General features: G+C 46.8%; 1 protein-coding gene across 1 annotated transcript in view; it reads right to left on the bottom strand.

The window, feature by feature from the left end:
- Positions 1-17,477, bottom strand: part of ETS1 (ETS proto-oncogene 1, transcription factor) — a 115,545-nt gene extending 98,068 nt beyond the window's left edge. The window contains exons 1-3 of the mRNA XM_081172634.1: positions 17,342-17,477; positions 10,381-10,463; positions 2,267-2,411 (exon numbers count right to left, since the gene is read on the bottom strand). Of these exons, the coding sequence (XP_081028760.1) occupies positions 2,267-2,411; positions 10,381-10,452 (217 nt within the window). The 5' untranslated portion in view covers positions 10,453-10,463; positions 17,342-17,477. The remainder of the gene's footprint in view (positions 1-2,266; positions 2,412-10,380; positions 10,464-17,341) is intronic.
- Positions 17,478-17,743: the final 266 nt, after the last annotated feature.

Genomic DNA, 17,743 nt, shown 5'->3' with positions numbered 1-17,743 from the left:
GCCATCAATAGCCTTCTCCTCCTCCATGAATTTCTCTAATCCTCTTTTAAAGCTATCTAGGTTGGGGACCATCACTGCCTCCGGAGGGAGCAAGTTCCACCATTTAACTATACACTGTGTGAAGAAGGACTTTCTTTTAATTGTCCCAAATCTTCCAGCAGTCAGCTTCGTTGGAAGTCCATGACTTCTTGCATTATGAGAGAGGGAGAAAAGCTTTTCTCTGTCCACATTCGGCACGCCATGCATAATTTTACAGACCTTTATCATGTCTCCTCTTATTCACTTTTTCACTAAACGTTGTTGTTGTTGTTTAGTCGTTTAGTTGTGCCCGACTCTTCGTGACCCCATGGACCAGAGCACGCCAGGCACTCCTGTCTTCCACTGCCTCCCGCAGTTTGGTCAAACTCATGCTGGTAGCTTCGAGGACACTGTCCAACCATCTCGTCCTCTGCCGTCCCCTTCTCCTTGTGCCCTCCATCTTCCCCAACATCAGGGTCTTTTCCAGGGAGTCTTCTCATGAGGTGGCCAAAGTATTGGAGCCTCAGCTTCAGGATCTGTCCTTCCAGTGAGCACTCAGGGCTGATTTCCTTAAGAATGGGTAGGTTCACTAAACTAAAATAACAATAAACTAAACTAAAATAATAATAATCCCAAATGCTTCAATCTTTCATCAAAGGGAAGTCACTCCATGCCCTTGATCCTTTTGGTCCTCCTTTTCTGTACCTTTTCCAAGTCCACAATCTCCTTTTTGAGGTGAGGCAGCCAGCACTGTACACAGGATCAGGCAGGCCCTTGTTCCACCTAGTCCAGCTGAGCTTGGCCAAAGCAGGGCACTCTGAACATTTGGTGGACTCAAGCTGCTATAGCTAGGGATGATGGGAGTTGTAGTCAACAACAGCACAGGGCGAGGGGAGCTGCACAGCACATTGGCTGTTCCTGACTTGCCAGAAAGTGGCTCACGAAGGTGGAAGCATCAGCAGCCTGCTTCCCTAGTTAATTGTCCTCAGCATTCAGGACCGTTTAGGAACCTGCTTTACACTGAGCTAGACCACTGGTCCATTCTAGCTCAATACTCTTGACACTGACAGGCAGAAGCTCTCCAGGCTTTCAGGTAGGGCACATTCCCAACCCTACCTGAAGATGGGGGGCTTGAACCTGAGGCCTTCTGCATGCAAAGCAGGTGTTCTGCCAATGAGCTAATTCCCTTCCCTGATGCAACAGCCCTCAGGAGAACATGGAGTTTCCTTCTGCCTCCCCATCACAAGCAGGAGCCATCGCCAGGCTCCTCCCCATGGGTGCATGAGTTCCATCCCTTGTAAAATCAATCCCGCATATGCTGGCAGCCATAGTTATTCTTAGCATCATGTAATTATTTGGACCCCACCTTTTTCCCTTATAGGGACTCCAGGCAGCTTACAAATACAAATAAGAAGAGCTAAAAATATATTATTTTTAAAAAACCTAAACATTGATAAGAGTTAAAACTCTCGCACTCCCATTAAAATCACACAGATGATTAAAATAAAAGCAACACAGCCAGGACCACATTGCGAGTCTTTGAATTCTAAAGCTGATAAATAAATTCAGCAAGTCATCATTACTTAGAGCATTTGATGCAAAGTCTTTTTGTAATGCTTACAACAATCCTCCGAGGGAGGCCAGTTCTAGGATTATTACCTACAAGTTCACCTTACCCCATATGTACCCACTTGACCGCATTGGCGGAACTGGAACTGTTACATGTGCCACATAACACCTGCAAGAATTCATTAGTGGCACAACCTGCACCTTGGAACTCCCTGCCTCTTGAAAGCAGGCAGGAACCTTTGCTGTACCCTTTTTGGCACCTGCCAAAAAACACACTCTTGTTTCGTCAAGCCTGTCCGGGTGCCTAGAAAGTTGGGGGGTGGGTTTCATCTGGTTCAATCTATTAACTTTCTGAAAGTCTTAAATTGCTGTTACTCTTTCCCTATTGATTATTTTATTGTTTCACATTTTTTTTGTAAACCTTTCTTTTTTAAAAACAAACAAACAAGCAATGTGTCAATTTCACGAAAAGGATAAATGAATATTCCCATTTTGCAGACAGCTAGGATAGATAACTGAGGCTGAACAGGAGAGACCACGTGACGGGGTCAAGAACCGAAGCCGGGCTTCCAGAATCAACATTCCCTCTACACAGTGTGACATGATGGCGGGGGGGGGGGAAGGATTCTGCGGTGGGGAAATAGGAAAATGCCTTTGCCAGAACCAAGAGGAGACCTACCTGTGCTGTGATATTCAAGCCCCGTGGGCACTTCCTGGATGGCAGCTTCGTCCCAGAGTGGGTAGAATGCCCTCTGCTGGTAGCAGGTGGACTGGAACCCACAGGTTGCCCACGGGTCTTCGTAAGGGTTGACATCTCCCTGCCTCTGTGGGAAAGAGAAGCACACCTGGCTGAGCAAAGGTTTCCAGAGGAATGACGCCGAAGGCAGTCACCTCAAAGTTTGCAAGCTGGGAAGCGTGCAGAGGACCACGATGATCAAGGGTCCAAGCTTTGTGAGGACCAGTTGAGAGAGTTAGGGGTGTTAAGCCAGGAAAAGTGGAGTCCAAGAGGAGATACGAGAGCCATCTTTTCAAATATCTGAAGTGCCCCCACATGGAGCAAGCTTGTTTTCTGCTGCTCCGGAAGGTAGGATCCGAACCAAGGGACTCAAATTACAAGAAAGGAGACCCTGACTGGACATTAGGAAGAACTTTCTGGCAGTCAGGGTTGTTTGACAGTGGAACGGACTCCCTCAAAAGGTGGTGGACCAGAGTTCATTGGAGGATTTGAAGTAGAGGTTAGATGACCACCTGTCAGCGATGCTTTAGTTGTGATTTCTGCATTGCAAGGGATTGGATGAGAAGAACATTGGGGTCCCTTCCAACTCTACCATTCTATGGTTCTTTGAGCCTGGATACAGTGGTACCTCGGGTTACAGACACTTCAGGTTACAGACGCTTCAGGTTACAGACTCCGCTAACCCAGAAATAGTACTTTGGGTTAAGAACTTTGCTTCAGGTTGAGAACAGAAATTGTGCTCCGGCGGCTTAGTGGCAGCAGGAGGCCCCATTAGCTAAAGTGGTACCTCAGGTTAAGAACAGTTTCAGGTTAAGAACGGACCTCCAGAACGAATTAAGTTCTTAACCCGAGGTGCCACTGTAGCTTTGTTTGTTAGAGCATGCTGCTGATAACACCAAGGTTGCCGGTTCGATCCTTGTATGGGACAGCTGCCTATTTCTGCATTGCAGAAACTGTCCCATTCTACAGTTCTGTGATTCTTTGAAAGTGACTGGTGCCTTGGCAAATGCTTCTACAAAGTGCACCCTGGTCCACAGGTACATTTGATGGGTGTTTGGTGCACTCAGTGCATCCAACTGCAGAGCAGGGATAGGGAACCCCTAGGGCTGATTAGGGCACATGTGGTTCTCCAGGTTTTTCTGTGCAGCATTTGGGATTCTCCCTTAGCTATCCCTTTCCCAGGTCAATCCAGGTCCTCCTTGAGTGCTCTTATCCAGCTGGACTGGGCCCCTGAACTGGAAAGATGCTCCATCTGGAGATGGGGAGAACTGGGGGTGCACAAACCTCCTATCTGGACTGTACAATGGGAAAACCCACTACTGAATGTGGCTCCTAGGAGGTTCCACACCAAGAAAGGACAACACACAAACCCCAGCTCTTTGCAGTGTTTGTGTGATTCTCCCTCTCTTTCCCACACAAGTCAAGAGAGACAGAAAGGACTGAACATGCTGCAAATCATTAAATTCTGAAAAGAAAACAGTTTCAACATAAATGTTGGCAATGCTGCCACAGGGCCTTTTCAGTGGTGGCTCCCTGATTGCGGAATCACCTCCCCAGTGAGGTGCGCCTTTCTCCTTCCTTCCTTATTAACTTTCAGGATGAATTTGAAAACATCCCTGTTTACATTTGGTGGCTGAGGAAAGACCATTCCCAGCAACCTTGAGATCACTGGTCGGAAGAATATTTTTAATCAGAATTGCTTTAGAATGTTTTTCAATTGAAACTGTGCAAAGTGAAACTTTAGATGTTTGTAACTAAAATTGTTTTTAGAATGCTTTGCCATGCTTTTGTTTTGAAGTTTGCTGTCCGGGACTCCTTTGGGAGGAAGGGAGGGATATAAATTCAATGAATAAAAACAGTCAAACGTTATTCTATGAGCAGATAAAAACATATACCCAGTAATAACAAGGTCAAGTCTCACGGGTCAGAGAACGCCTGGGCAAAAAGAGATGTCTTTAGAAGACATTAGAAACATGCCCTGACTCCGGTGGTGCGATCGGGGCAGGGCTTTAGCGCAGATATCCAGGGGCCACTCCACTCAGCAGAATGAGCTGGAGGAGCCCCCAAAGTGCAGTGGGGAGGGGTCCGGCTTCCTACAGGATGAAGAAAGGGAAGTGATGCACATGTGGTTGTATTCAATGTTAGTCCTACTCAGAATAAACCCTGCGAAATCAATGGACACAACTCCATTGTCACCATTGTCCTTCCTTGGAGGTTTTTAAGCAGAGGTTGGATGGCCGTATGTCAGGGATGCTTTAGCTGAGATTCCTGCATTGTAGGGGGATTGGACTAGCTGTTTCTTGGGGGTCCCTTGCAATGCTATGATTCTGTAAAGCAGGGATTTTTTTGGGGGGGTGTCTGCAGATGTCCAGATGTTGCAGGACTCCCAGTATAACCAATGGGTGGTGCAGTCCAACAACATCTGGAGTGCCACTGATTCCGCATCCCTGACTTGAAAAGATGGGGCCATGTAAGAACTATTACAGCCTTATCAAACTATTGGTCCATCTAGCTCAGTACTGTCTACACTGACTGGCAGCATCTCTCCTGGATTTTCAGCAAGGGAGACCTTACCAGGGATTGAACCTGCACTCTTCTGCATGCAAAGCTATGGCCTACTCTTCTGCATTCAAAGCTATGGTCTTTCCCCTGAATCCAGCATCTGAAACTGCCCCATTGCCCGCATCTCTGTTTGGGCATCTCTTCCTTCCAATACTCTGGAAGCAACCCAACGTTAACGCTCTGGCCCGACTCTTGCAGCCTGTTTCAAAACGGAGGGCGGCTTTCTGCAGCCCTTGCTGCCCCACCCATATCCTTCCACCAGCACAGCGGCGGCACTGTCACACGTCCCTGTCCCCAAGGGAGCTGGGGGAGGCTCAGCAATAGGAAGCGACAGGAAGGCAAGAATAATTTTAGACAAACAACGCCAGGAACTCTGTTTCTTTTTTAAAGTAAAAGAAAATGGACAAGAAAACTCCCTGGAAGTTGCTGCCACAAGAGACTGCCCTTTGGAACAGATCTTAGGTCACAAAGAGAAGCTGCTTTTTTGGGGGGTGGAGTGGCTTAACTGGTGAAGGAGCAACCTTTGAGCCCAGGCTTGGAATTGGCCATTTGCTGCATCTACCTTTAGTAGGACCGTAGCTCAGTGATGGAGAACTTGCCTTGCATACAGAAGGTTCCAGGTTCAATCCCTGGTGTCTCCAGGTAGGGCAGGCAGAGAAATTTGCTTGAAACCCTGGAGAACCACTGGCTTCCACAGTGGGGACATTGGTTTCTGGGCGGGAGTTGATCACAGTGTGGATTTGCCAAGCGTGCCTTCCTCTTAGCACGTTTCTCCCTTGCGTCCTGAGTTCGAGTGTCTTCAAAGCCCATGACACCTTTGGTAAAGGCTGTTCTCCAACTGGAGCGCTCGCAGGCCAGTGTTTCCCAGTTGTAAGTGTTTATCCCTGACCACTGGTCCTGTTAGCTAGGGATGATGGGAACTGTAGTCCCAAACATCTGGAGGGCTGGAGTTTGCCTATGCCTGGGGTAGATCTCAGGTCAGATCTCAGGGGAGGCAGCCAGGGCTGTGACAGAGACGCCTGGGTGCAATCCCACCATCACACTCCCCCACTTCCATGCATTGATTTGCATTGGCCAAAATCTTCTGATATTCTTTGGCTCCGTATGTATACTCATGGCTATACGTTTCAGGAAAGAGTACATGCGAGCCATGTCTCTGAGCGCTTTATGGGCCCAGAATGCCAAGCAGGATTAATCCAGAAACTGACTAATGCTTCTGGAGAGGATTCCCACGCAGGCTCAGCTTCCACCGATATCAGAAGTTATTAGGATCAAGCCCTGCAAGGGCGACATGCGAAATTCTGACTCCGTCAGAGCAACCACAACATTCCCCAGGCTCGGAAATAACACTGACTGTCTACAGCTCACCACGGAGTCAGAATCCTCAAGCAACAAAACTGCCAAAGCTGGCCTTGGAAGAATTCCACCGTGGAGCATGGCTACCAGTAACTGGATGCCATCACAAACGTCAAGATGATCCAGGAGGGTCAACGCAAGCAAACCGGGGAGATTGACGGACATGTGCGTTGTTGGGAACCCTTCGGCCAAGTTGCCCTTAGTAGCCCCAAGTGCACAAGAGGCAACTTTGAGGCACTCAGGGGAGGGAGATGGGCACTGCAGGGTTGCCTCCAGCACTCGCCCTACTCAGAGTAGAATTACAGAAGTGTAGGGCTGGAAGGGACCATGAGGATCATCTAGTAGTTCAACCCCTGCAATGCAGGAACGTGCAGCTGCCCCATATGGGGATCGAACCTGCAACCTTGGCGTTATCAGCCCTAGCCAACTGAGCTATATGGTGCTGTATGAGCTGCAATGCTTCCCCTCCCCTAGAAAAATAGGCGCCAGTACTCACCATGAAGTTGTTGCACTACCCTTGAGCACCCCCTTAAAAAGAGCATTGGCTATATGAGTTATATGAGGCATCATTTAGCCCTCGTAATGCAGGTATCACTGCTTAAGAATCCCTGACAGACAACTCCCTGGGGTGGGGGGTGATTATTGTTTTGTATGTTACTACGCTACGTGTTTTTGTATTTTTATATTGTAAACTGACCTGTGATCCTCGGTTGAAGGGCAGTACAGTGGTGCCCCGCAAGACGAATGCCTCGCAAGACGGAAAACTCGCTAGACGAAAGAGTTTTCCGTTTTGGAGGTGCTTCGCAAAACGAATTTCCTATGGGCTTGCTTCGCAAGACGACAATGTCTTGCGTGTTCCTGCTGGTTTTTTCCCCTCCCCCCTTTTTCTAACCCGCTAAGCCGCTTATCAGCTGATCCGATCAGCAGATAAGCCGCTAAAAGCCGCTAATAGCGCTAATAGCGCTAATCCGCTAATCCTTCAATGGGCTTGCTTCGCAAGACGAAAAAACCGCTAGACGAAGAGAATCACAGAACAGATTATTTTCGTCTTGCGAGGCACCACTGTATATAGGTTCATTTATTTCAATGGGTCTACTCTAAGTAGAACTTAATTGGATGGGTCTACTCCCAAGTTAGGGACGCGGGTGGCACTGTGGGTTAAACCACAGAGCCTAGGACTTGCCGATCAGAAGGTTGGCGGTTCGATTCCTGTGACGGGGTGAGCTCCCGTTGCTCGGTGTCTGCTCCGGCCAACCTAGCAGTTCGAAAGCACATCAAAGTGCAAGTAGATAAGTAGGTACCGCTCTGGCGGGAAGGTAAACGGTGTTTCCGTGCGCTGCTCTGGTTCGCCAGAAGTGGCTTAGTCGTGCTGGCCACATGACCCGGAAGCTGTACGCCGGCTCCCTCGGCCAATAAAGCGAGATGAGCGCCGCAACCCCAGAGTCGGCCACGACTGGACCTACTGGTCAGGGGTCCCTTTACCTTTACCTTTACTCCCATGTTGCAGAAGGTTTGTGGGGTTGTTTTTTTGCACCCATTGCCTGGCTACAGAAATTCAGAGAAGTGCAAATCTCAAAGGAGGACTGGATTTCGACGCACAGATTGTGTCAGAAAATGACAATGAGGCAACCCTATGGTGTGTGTGCAAAAGCCATCAACCACAGCCCTTAAAAAACACCACAATGTATTTCCCCCACCCCACTGCTAACCCCAAAGGCAAGCAGGACAATGACACCACTGGCTTAAACAAGCAGGTCTTTCAGAAATAATATGGCACACATGGGTGTAGCCAAGAGGCAGCCGCCCCCCTAGATCAATAAAATTAAATAAAGATACATAGCAAACTGAGGTTATGCCCCCTCTAACAAAAGGCCTATCCTGTCCCGTCCCCCGCAACAAAAATCCTGGCTACAATTCCTGTTTGCCATCTATGGAAAGAAAAGGTGTAACAAGGAAACAGCTTGTGGGGGGTGATAATGGGGGAGGCCAGTTGCCTAGATGGGGCCAGACCTTGGGACAGCTGAGTTCAGGGGAAGGAAACTCTTTTTCCTGTTATCCCAAAATAATAGCAGGCTCAGCAGACCTTCTGCCAATGACGTGCTCTGCATTCTCTCCCGGCTTCTGAGGCTCTTCTGCCTCACACGAGAAACACCTCCATAACAAACAGGACCTTGTTTTCTTTAAGTGCCATCTCTCAGTGAGACGCAGTTCTAGGCTCTGCAAAGCCCCCCGGGGCATTCAGGAATCTACCAGGTTCCAACTAGTTTCCCAGGACCCTTCTTTCGAAGTGCGTATTTAGACTCAGGGCTGTATCTAGTGTTCTCTGTCCACTAGCTCAGGGGCTGTTGAGCCAGCAGACAAGTGAGGTTTTAACATGTTCTGCAACGTGGAAATCTGGCGTGACCATTGTGCTAGCGTGAAATTGTGCTACAAATTGTGCAATCTATCGTGCGACGAGGTTACCAGCAAACTGCTCGTCCATCCTCTTGCACAACTGGTGCAAAACATTTCACCGGCAGAAGGAGGAGCCCACTAAGGCAGCCTTTCTCAACCTGTGGGTCCCCAGATGTTGTTGAACTACAACTCCCATCTCCCCTAGCTAGCAAGGCCAGAGCTCAGGGATGATGGGAGTTGTAGTCCAACAACATCTGGGGACCCACAGGTTGAGAACCGCTGCACTAAGGGGCTTTAACAGGCATAGGCAAACTTGGCCCTCCAGATGTTTTGGGACTACAATTCCCATCATCCCTGACCACTGGTCCTGCTAGCTAGGGATCATGGGAGTTGTAGGCCAAAAACATCTGGTGAGCCGAGTTTGCCTATGCCTGGCCTTTAACCTTGGGTGCAATCCCATGTAAATTGGCAGAGGCAACATTTGTACAAATTTGTCCCCTCTCCTGCACTCCTTGTTTCATGAACCATTTGATTGCTAACTCATGGCCACTTGATTGCTAACTCTTGAACTGCAAAGGTGGTGTTTGTGGAAAAAGCCAACGCCAGGTCTGGGGGCACACTGATGGGTGGATCTCCAGGGTACATGACAGAGCGTAGAGGTGATGTCCAGTGGCTGGGGGCAGATTGGGAGTGAAGCCCAATGCTTTTGCACATGTCTGGGGACAGACCCCAGCACAAAAGCACTCTGTGCATTGAAGACACCCTTTTCTGAGAGGAGGCAGAAAGGCTTTCCCTTTATTGGCAGCTGGCCCCAAAGCAAAGGAATCAGAAAACCAGCCCCCCACCCTGGTTGACTGGCAGCTCCCAGTGTGAGGGTCACTCCCTGCAGAGATCTCATGCTCCTCAGAATTGCTCCTTGACGGAGGCTGCTCACATCTTCAGATGTGAGTCACCGGTCTGAGCAGGCTGTGCTCGCAATGGAAGGCAGCAGGGAATGTGAAACTCACAGCACCCCTTGCCTTTCACATGAATCAAGACTGACACCCTGAGATCCTTCCTGCCTGAGCACCAATAAAAAGGGGGAGGATACCCTGAATGCCTATCCCCACACCAAGGCATGTGTGAAGTGGACTATCAGGTGCTGAGATATCAAGGGGTGGAATGCACGCATGAACCAACCCCAGCTTTCAAGTCCATTTCTTTAAGTTCACTTAGAAAACCAGGAAGTTTGACTTATCGAAGGATGCTTTGCATTCCGCCTTCCATCTTGTTTCATAGAATTGTTGGGTTGAAAGGGATCCAGAGGGTCATCCAGTCCAACCCCTTGCAATGCAGATTTGGAAAGTACAGATTATGTAGGATTGCCTTCAAATACACACTGAATCCAATTTTTCTCCCATCTCCAGCCTGTACAGAAGTCTGCTTACTCTGAAATCTGAGTGAACTCAGTGGAACTTATTTATAGAATCACAGAATTGCAGATTTGGACGGGATCTTGAGGATCATTCTAGTCCAACCCACCGCAATGCAGGAATATGCAGCTGTCCCGTGCAGGGATTGAACCTGCAACCTTGGCATTATCAGCGCCATGCTCTAACCACCCAAGCAAGCACTCACAGAATTGAATCTTCTGTTTATTCTGAATGTTTAAACTCAGTTGATTTGAACCCTGGCTGAGATCAGTTCATTCCCTGCCTTGTGTTGCCTCCCCACCCAAATATTGTGCCCAGCAGAGCCTTCCTTACCATCACAGCAGGGCGGGCCAGAGGATAGGGGGCTGGGCTTCCAATAGTCGTATCCATATAGTAACTCATCATCTTTGAGGCACCTGCAGAAATGGGAAAGGACCTGTTAAAACGAATTCCCAAGAGATGGACATGATGCAGAAGGTGGATTCTCTTGTCTGCATTGCCTTTAGGCTGTAGCCAATGTTCTCTGTCTGCTGGTCCAAAGACCCTTACGTAGAGTGGGCGGTTGGGTTGTAATGTTGTGCAACAGAGGAACTGAGCACAACAGTCTGTTGTGCAACAAAATTACCAGCAATCTGTTTATGCATTCTCTTGCGCAACAACATCCCACTAGTGCAAAACCTTTCACCAGCAGAACAAGGATTCCACTTCATGACTTTAACTTAGCGCTAAATTAGAGACAACCCTCTGTTCATTGGACTCAGGCTTCTGAAAAGATGAGGTTGCTGGTACTATTATTATTTAATTGCTTTTTACAGACCGCCTCAAATCAACTTACAAAATATTAGAATGCATAGCAACTGAAGCATTTAAAATTCCTAATGTGGAGTAAAATATAAAAACAATAAAAGTGTACATCAACAATAATAAAATGAATCTGATTCTACTAAGAACTGAACTCCAAACCAGGCCATACTACATTATGATTAAATGGATATCCAAACATCTGAAAGTTTTGTCCTGGGAGATAATGTTGGCGATGTTGAGCCCGGGTAAGTTTCCTTGGAAAGAGTGTTCTGTAATTGGGGAGCTACCACTAAAAAGGCCCTTTCTTTCATTGTCACCCTTCATAGCTCCCTCACTGGAGACACACAGACAATGGCTTCTGGTGACACATGTAGGGTTCAGGTAAGTTCGTAAGGAAAGAGGTTTGGGGGCTCCAAGCTGCAGAATCAAGATGGCGGACTGAACCTTTAAAAACTTCCCTGGTTTCTTAGAATACTAAACAATCCAGGGAATGAGTCTGCTATTATATTCTTCCCCTTCTCTCAATGGCAGAAGTTTGAGTGCAGTGTCAACTTGATATTTTGTGAACATACAAAACACGGTCATTTTTCATCATTTCAAAGCCCCATCCCCAGCAATATTTGAGACTCTTAGCTCTGAAGGAAACTGGGGAGTTCTTTAAAGCTCAAAGGGAAAGCAGATTTCAATTTATTAGGATGATGGGGGCAGTTCAAAAAAGAAAACAAATCCTTATGGTTGATTGTGACATGAAACAGCTGGCAAGAAAGGCAGAAACTGGTAGTTTCATTTCTTTCTCTTAAGGGCTAGAAATATCTCACTTTAAGCATCTTGGACTCCTCTCACTGATGGATGGATATTCCTGAGATTATACAAGCAATAAAGAGAGCAGTGAGACATGTGATAGTATAGAACCAACACATATGAAAGTATGCAGAGCTCTGGCAAAATGTGCACCATCTACGTAAGTAACAAATATTTCAATTACGAAAGAAGAACACACAAAGAAAATATCCCAGTGCTAAGCCATGGTCATTGAAAGCCCACTTTAACTAGTTCCTCAGTTACAGGGAAGGCTGAAGTTGGCTGCTTGGATGAACCAGAAGGAAGAAGATCCAGCGCTGAGGTCAATCCAACCACCAGGGAAGGTCTCTCTCTGGTCCTCGCTGTTCTTTAGTGGTTTGGGGTGAATTCCAGGCTATGATAGTCTGACAGGGAGAGTGGTGATGTGTCTGAACTACAACTCCCATGATCCCTGACCAGTGGCCGCATGGGCTAGGGCTGCACAACAACATCTGGAAGGCTACATGTTCTCCATCCGGATTTAACATCTTTGCCCTCCCCTGAAACACAGGGAACAGTTGAGTTCAATGAGACTGCAGCCCAGATAGGTTTTTGGATTTACATCTGAACCAACATGCCCAGGATTGTATTCAACTGACTTTTATTCAGGGTAGGCCCATTGAAATTAATGGTCATGACTAACTCCAGTCTATTAATTTAAATAGGTCTACTCTGAGTAAGTTTGTTGAGTACAATTCTTAATTACTTGGAGCTTTATAGAAAACATTTGGATGGTCTGAAGCTTTAATACTGAATCCTGTCTACCAGTAGAGCTCCCATATTTGCATGGTGGACTAAATGTGGGCAGCTCCACCAAGACCTTCTTGGTCTCTAAACATTTTGCTGACACTGACCATAACTAGTAGGCTTTCTACCATTCTATGATTCAAACTACTAGAACAGGCTTCCTCAACCTCGGCCCTCCAGATGTTTCTGGCCTACAACTCCAATGATCCCTAGCTAGCAGGACCAGTGGTCAGTGGGAATTGTAGTCTCAAAACATCTGGAGGGCCAAGGTTGAGGAAGCCTGTACTAGAACAAGAAGCCAGCTGCTTTAGCAAAGAATGAGGATTGCTCTGCAGCCAACCTTTGTCAAAACTCTTTGGCCTTTCGGTATCTCGGTGCAAGTAAACAAATACACAGTTACAATTACAAACGGATAGCCGAGCTGGTGACTGCGCAAAAAGTGAAGTGGAGCATGTGAAGCGAAATCCTTATAAATGAGCTAACATGATCACCCACATCCCTGGGATTTAGACAAGCTAATCAGATATAGTGGTAGTAATAATCCTAATATAGTATAGAACAAAGTTGTACTCAAAACTAATAAACTTAAGTTAGTCAGATCCATTAACTTCAGTGGACCTTCTCTGAGCAGGACTAGCATTGGCTACAACCTGTTATTCTTACTATAGCAGCAGCAGCAGCAGCATTTCACGGTGTTCAAAGCACATTACCTTTTAAACCTCCAAGAAAGTTAGAATAATATTATTATCCCCACATATTATCTTTATGTTGCAGGTGGGAACATGGCTTGTCATGAGCTCATAGGGGTGGCCTTAAATGAGCCCGTAGAAGTGGCAAGATTTGAATCTGGGACTTCCCAATTATCACATTAGCCTCACAACCAGACAACATAGGCTCCTGCCCTTTGGAATACACAACCCCAAATTGGCATCATTCCATAAGCCCACAGTGCCAGTTTCACTCCGCATCTCCAGCAAGCAAGCCATCTATCCTGGCCAGTGAATTTGGGGAGTTACTACAGGTACAGACTCCAGTCGAGCTATACACATGCTAACGAGTCCTGGCTTTCTTCAATTTGGTCTGGGCGGGGCGGGGGGTGACTTCTGCTTATAAAATCCCATATCCTGCCTTCCTCTGCTCACCATTAGCCTCTGAGAACATGAGAGGCAGGGGCTATGAAGGCGTAATTAGTTTTGGCGAACATCACAATCAACAGCAAGGAAGAGGCGGTTGGTAAAACTGACAAGGCAGGAGGTCAAGGCAAGGGCACTTGCGAGGAACCCAGCAGATTGCAGGTTGTGGGTGACCATTAAAGCCACAGAGGGCTGCTCCATTTTAGGTCTCGGTCCCAGAGCACAGGAGCTGTTGATAATTAAAGGAAGATGTGGATGGCTGAAAAGGTGCAATGGATAGCAGGGCTCTCAAGCAATTAAACCTTCTTGGCTTCTTGTTCGTTAACGACTTGCCATTTACCCAACTAATTAACTCAGCTTAAATGAATCACAGAATCATGGAGTTGGAAGGGACATCCAGGGTCATCTAGTCCAACCCCTTACAACGCAGGAATCGTGAATGCATATCACTCAAATAGGTGCCTTTTTAAAGGCACTTAACATATGGTCTAAAACAGGAGTCAGCAAACTTTTTCAGCAGGGGGCTGGTCCACTGTCCCTCAGACCTTGTGGGGGGCCAGACTATATTTTGGAAAGGGAAAAAAAAGAATGAATTCTTATGCCCCACAAATAACCCAGAGATGCATTTTAAATAAAAGCACACATTCTGCTCATGTAAAAACACCAGGCAGGCCCCACAAATAACCTAGAGATGCATTTTAAATAACAGCACACATTCTACTCATGTAAAAACACGCTGATTCCCAGATCGTCCACGGGCCGGATTGAGAAGGCGATTGGGCTGGATCCGCCCCCCCCCCGGCCTTAGTTTGCCTACCCATGGTCTAAAACCCCACCTCTCATCGTTAGGCAAAGGAAGTCCAACTTTAAGATTCTATTTTCCACACCTTCTTACAGTAGCACACCAGAACCAAAGACAGACTCATAGAATTAGACAAGTGCACATCTTGAACCCTCGGCAATTAATTGATTAAAGGTTTAGCTGGTGATTCTACCCATTAATTGGAGTGGGAAGGGGAAGACCTGTTAGGCTGCAGGCAGAAATAAATGGGACGCCAAGGAAGGAGTGCCAGCTTCCCAAAGGGCAACCCCAGCTCAAGCTCTCCAGTTTGCCATGGAAGCACATCCCATGATGTCCTGATACTCTTCCCTTCCCCAACTCCACACAGCTGGCTGCCTCGAGGAAGGAAACACCCCAGTGATTGCATCATTTACTATGCAGTTGTATAACATGACTGGGGAGAGAAAAGAGAAGAGCTTTTGCGGGGTGCTGCACTTGGTGTGCTGGACATAACTCAGATTCACATTGTTGCTCCTGGGCTGACTTTCAGCCAGTCACCATCTTTCTGCCTAACCTGCCTTGCAGGGTTGTTCTGAGGATAAATTGGAGAAGGCGGCAGCGGGGGGGGGGGGGAGATCCCTGCAGGAAAGGGAGCATTTTTTTTAAAAAAGGTGACTTGCTGTTTTCAATGACAGCCCCTGTGACCAGCATGGTATCTGCTTCCAGTCTTCGCCTTTGGCAAATTATATATATATAAATTCAAAACTTATTAAATTTTAGATTAAATTTTTCAAACGTTTTCACAATAACCATCCAATCAAACACATTATTTCATACGTTACCTTCCCACCCTTACCTCAACAGTGTTTTTACTCAGACCTTTTCTCCTGCGGGTTAAGAACTTAATTCGTTCTTAACCTGAAACTGTTCTTAACCTGAAGCACCACTTTAGCTAATGGGGCCTCCTGCTGCCGTTGTGCTGCCAGAGCATGATTTCTGTTCTCATCCTGAAGCAAAGTTCTTAACCCAAGGTACTATTTCTGGGTTAGCGGAGTCTGTAACCTGAAGCGTCTGTAACCCGAGGTACCACTGTATTACAAAGTGTTTCTCTATTACAATTATTTTATCATTTTTCTTCTTCTGCTTTTATCTCAAATCCTGCCTTCAGTTTCATTTGACTGTAATTGTTTTTTGTTTGTTTGTTTTTTTAAAGTCCATGAAAGGCCTCCATTCTTTTGCCTTTGGTATTCATTTCTGAACTTCTTGAACTGAAAATAATTGTGGTCTATACAACATCATTTGCAGAGCAGGGGCAATGCATATCTTCAGTCAGGTCAAAGGGGCCAGTCAGGCCCAGAGCCGATGGAGAGGTTAGACCCAGTTAGGGCTATGATCCTCATCAGTTTCCTACCTATAATTACCCGCACAAGTCATCTGTCTGCAGACACCTATAAGATGAAAGTGGCAGGCCTTCAGAGGCATTGCTCCTTAAGAGCCATTAAGCAAGGGGAGAGGGATTCCTGCATGATATTCAAAGCCTCCATGGAATTGCTGGCTTTGACAGTATTGCCCAATGCTTTTAAAAGCGTGGTAGAATTGCACATTATGTCTCAATTAGGAACTTGTGGTGGGGAAGGTAAGAACTGTTTGCCTGGGCGTAATTTTCTCTCTCTCTTTTTGGACGAATCACATTATCTCATGCTTCCATGTTGTAGGATGAAGCTGTTCTTGTTATTAACTCTCCAGTGGGTACTTTAAAAACAGAGGACAGCTTGATTCTTCAAGCAGTCATGCTGAAATATACATTGCTCGCTCTCAGGTTAGCCAACCCCACAGGGTTGTTGGGAAGGTAAAATGGGGAGGGGGGAAACCACGCACACTACAGGAGCTCATTGGAGAAAAGGGAGACTATAAGTGCAATAAATACATACGTAAACTGGGAATTATTTAGCCTCGAAGACTTTGAGGACTAGTTGTGTACAATGCACCAGGTTAGAAAACAAAATGGAAAACATAAGCTGCAGCTAAAAATTCCCACAATGCTTCCCAGAAATACTGGTCATACTGGGAGACCATTCTTCATAATGCACTATTTTCTTCCTGCCGAAATGATGTACTGGTCCATTTCTGACACAGGCAACCGAGGCCGACAGGTTTGCTCTTCTTAATTCAAGTTCCATTTTCCTGCTACTACTCTTGTCAATTGTAAGAGAAGGAGTGGAAATGGGAAGTGGGGGGGGAGGGCGTGGAGAGAATGAGGATGCTTCAAAACAGACACCAAATATATCTGCATAAGAATCCTAAAGCATGCCATCCAATGTTGATGATTGATAAGATTAATGTTAATATTGTATAATGCAGCAATTAAGGATAAGAATAAAAACATCAGGGCTGGAAGGACAGGAAGTCAAAATGAAAAAATATAAGTGCATGTGAAGTAAATTTGTTAAAACCTTTGAAAGAGCTAATAAAAATTAATATTAAAAAGGTAATATTTTATTATTATCACTACTGCTAATCAATAGGGTTGTATCGAAAGTTCTTCCCTGGGGAGACTCATTGAAACTAATTCATCATATCCATTAACTTCAACGGGTCTACTCTGAGTAGGGACACAAACCATAGCAACTAGCACCCCAACTCTGGACACCCTGAGGAATATCCGCCTACCGAGCAATGTCAAAGCTTGAGAAATTAGATCCAGCCACTGAGCCCAGAAACAAACTTCTTCCCCCTCTGCTTTATTCGTCACCTGTACAAAGCACCTCTCCACTGCGGGAGTTGGAATGGGTGCCTGACTCCAGATTGCAACGTTCCCTCCCTTGTCTGCAACCCCTTCCCCACGGAGTGCTGGAAGAAAAAGCGAGTCATAGGTCAGAAAGCATCGTGGGCTATCAGTGCTCACAACCTCCAAGGGGGGAGGGAGAGCAAGAAATAGGAAGAAATTACCAAGAAGTAAAGTTTTATACTGGCTTCCTTTGCAACTTGCCTGGGCAGAGAGGAGAGAAAAATGCTGCGCGCGGCTGGAGGAGGTTTTCTTGCTTTCCACGCCTGGCTCAGGACTCTGATCCAACTACCTGGCAGAGTCCTCTTGGCTGGGGCTAAAGAGGATGGAGCTACCACAATGCTCCTAGCAGAGGCGCCTCTTCAAATGGAAAGAGGGGTGTGGCCAGGGGCGAAGCAGGCAAAGGGGCAGCTGGATAAAGCCATCTTTCTCTCCCCCGCCCTCGTCCCCGCACCGCCAGCAGCAGCGCAGCAAGGGAAACCTGGCGCGGTGCCACCGACAAATGCAATTATGCAAGCCAGGAGCCCATCCAAATGAAACTGTCTTTCCGATAGAAGCCATATTGGGCGGCGGGGGGTTGGGGCAGAACAAAATAGCTCATTCGCC

Source organism: Podarcis bocagei (genome assembly GCF_964188305.1).
Source record: "Podarcis bocagei genome assembly, chromosome: 15".
Lineage (NCBI taxonomy): Eukaryota > Metazoa > Chordata > Lepidosauria > Squamata > Lacertidae > Podarcis > Podarcis bocagei.
The sequence above is the reverse complement of the archived record's forward strand: the minus strand, read 5'-3'. Positions and strand labels throughout refer to the sequence as shown.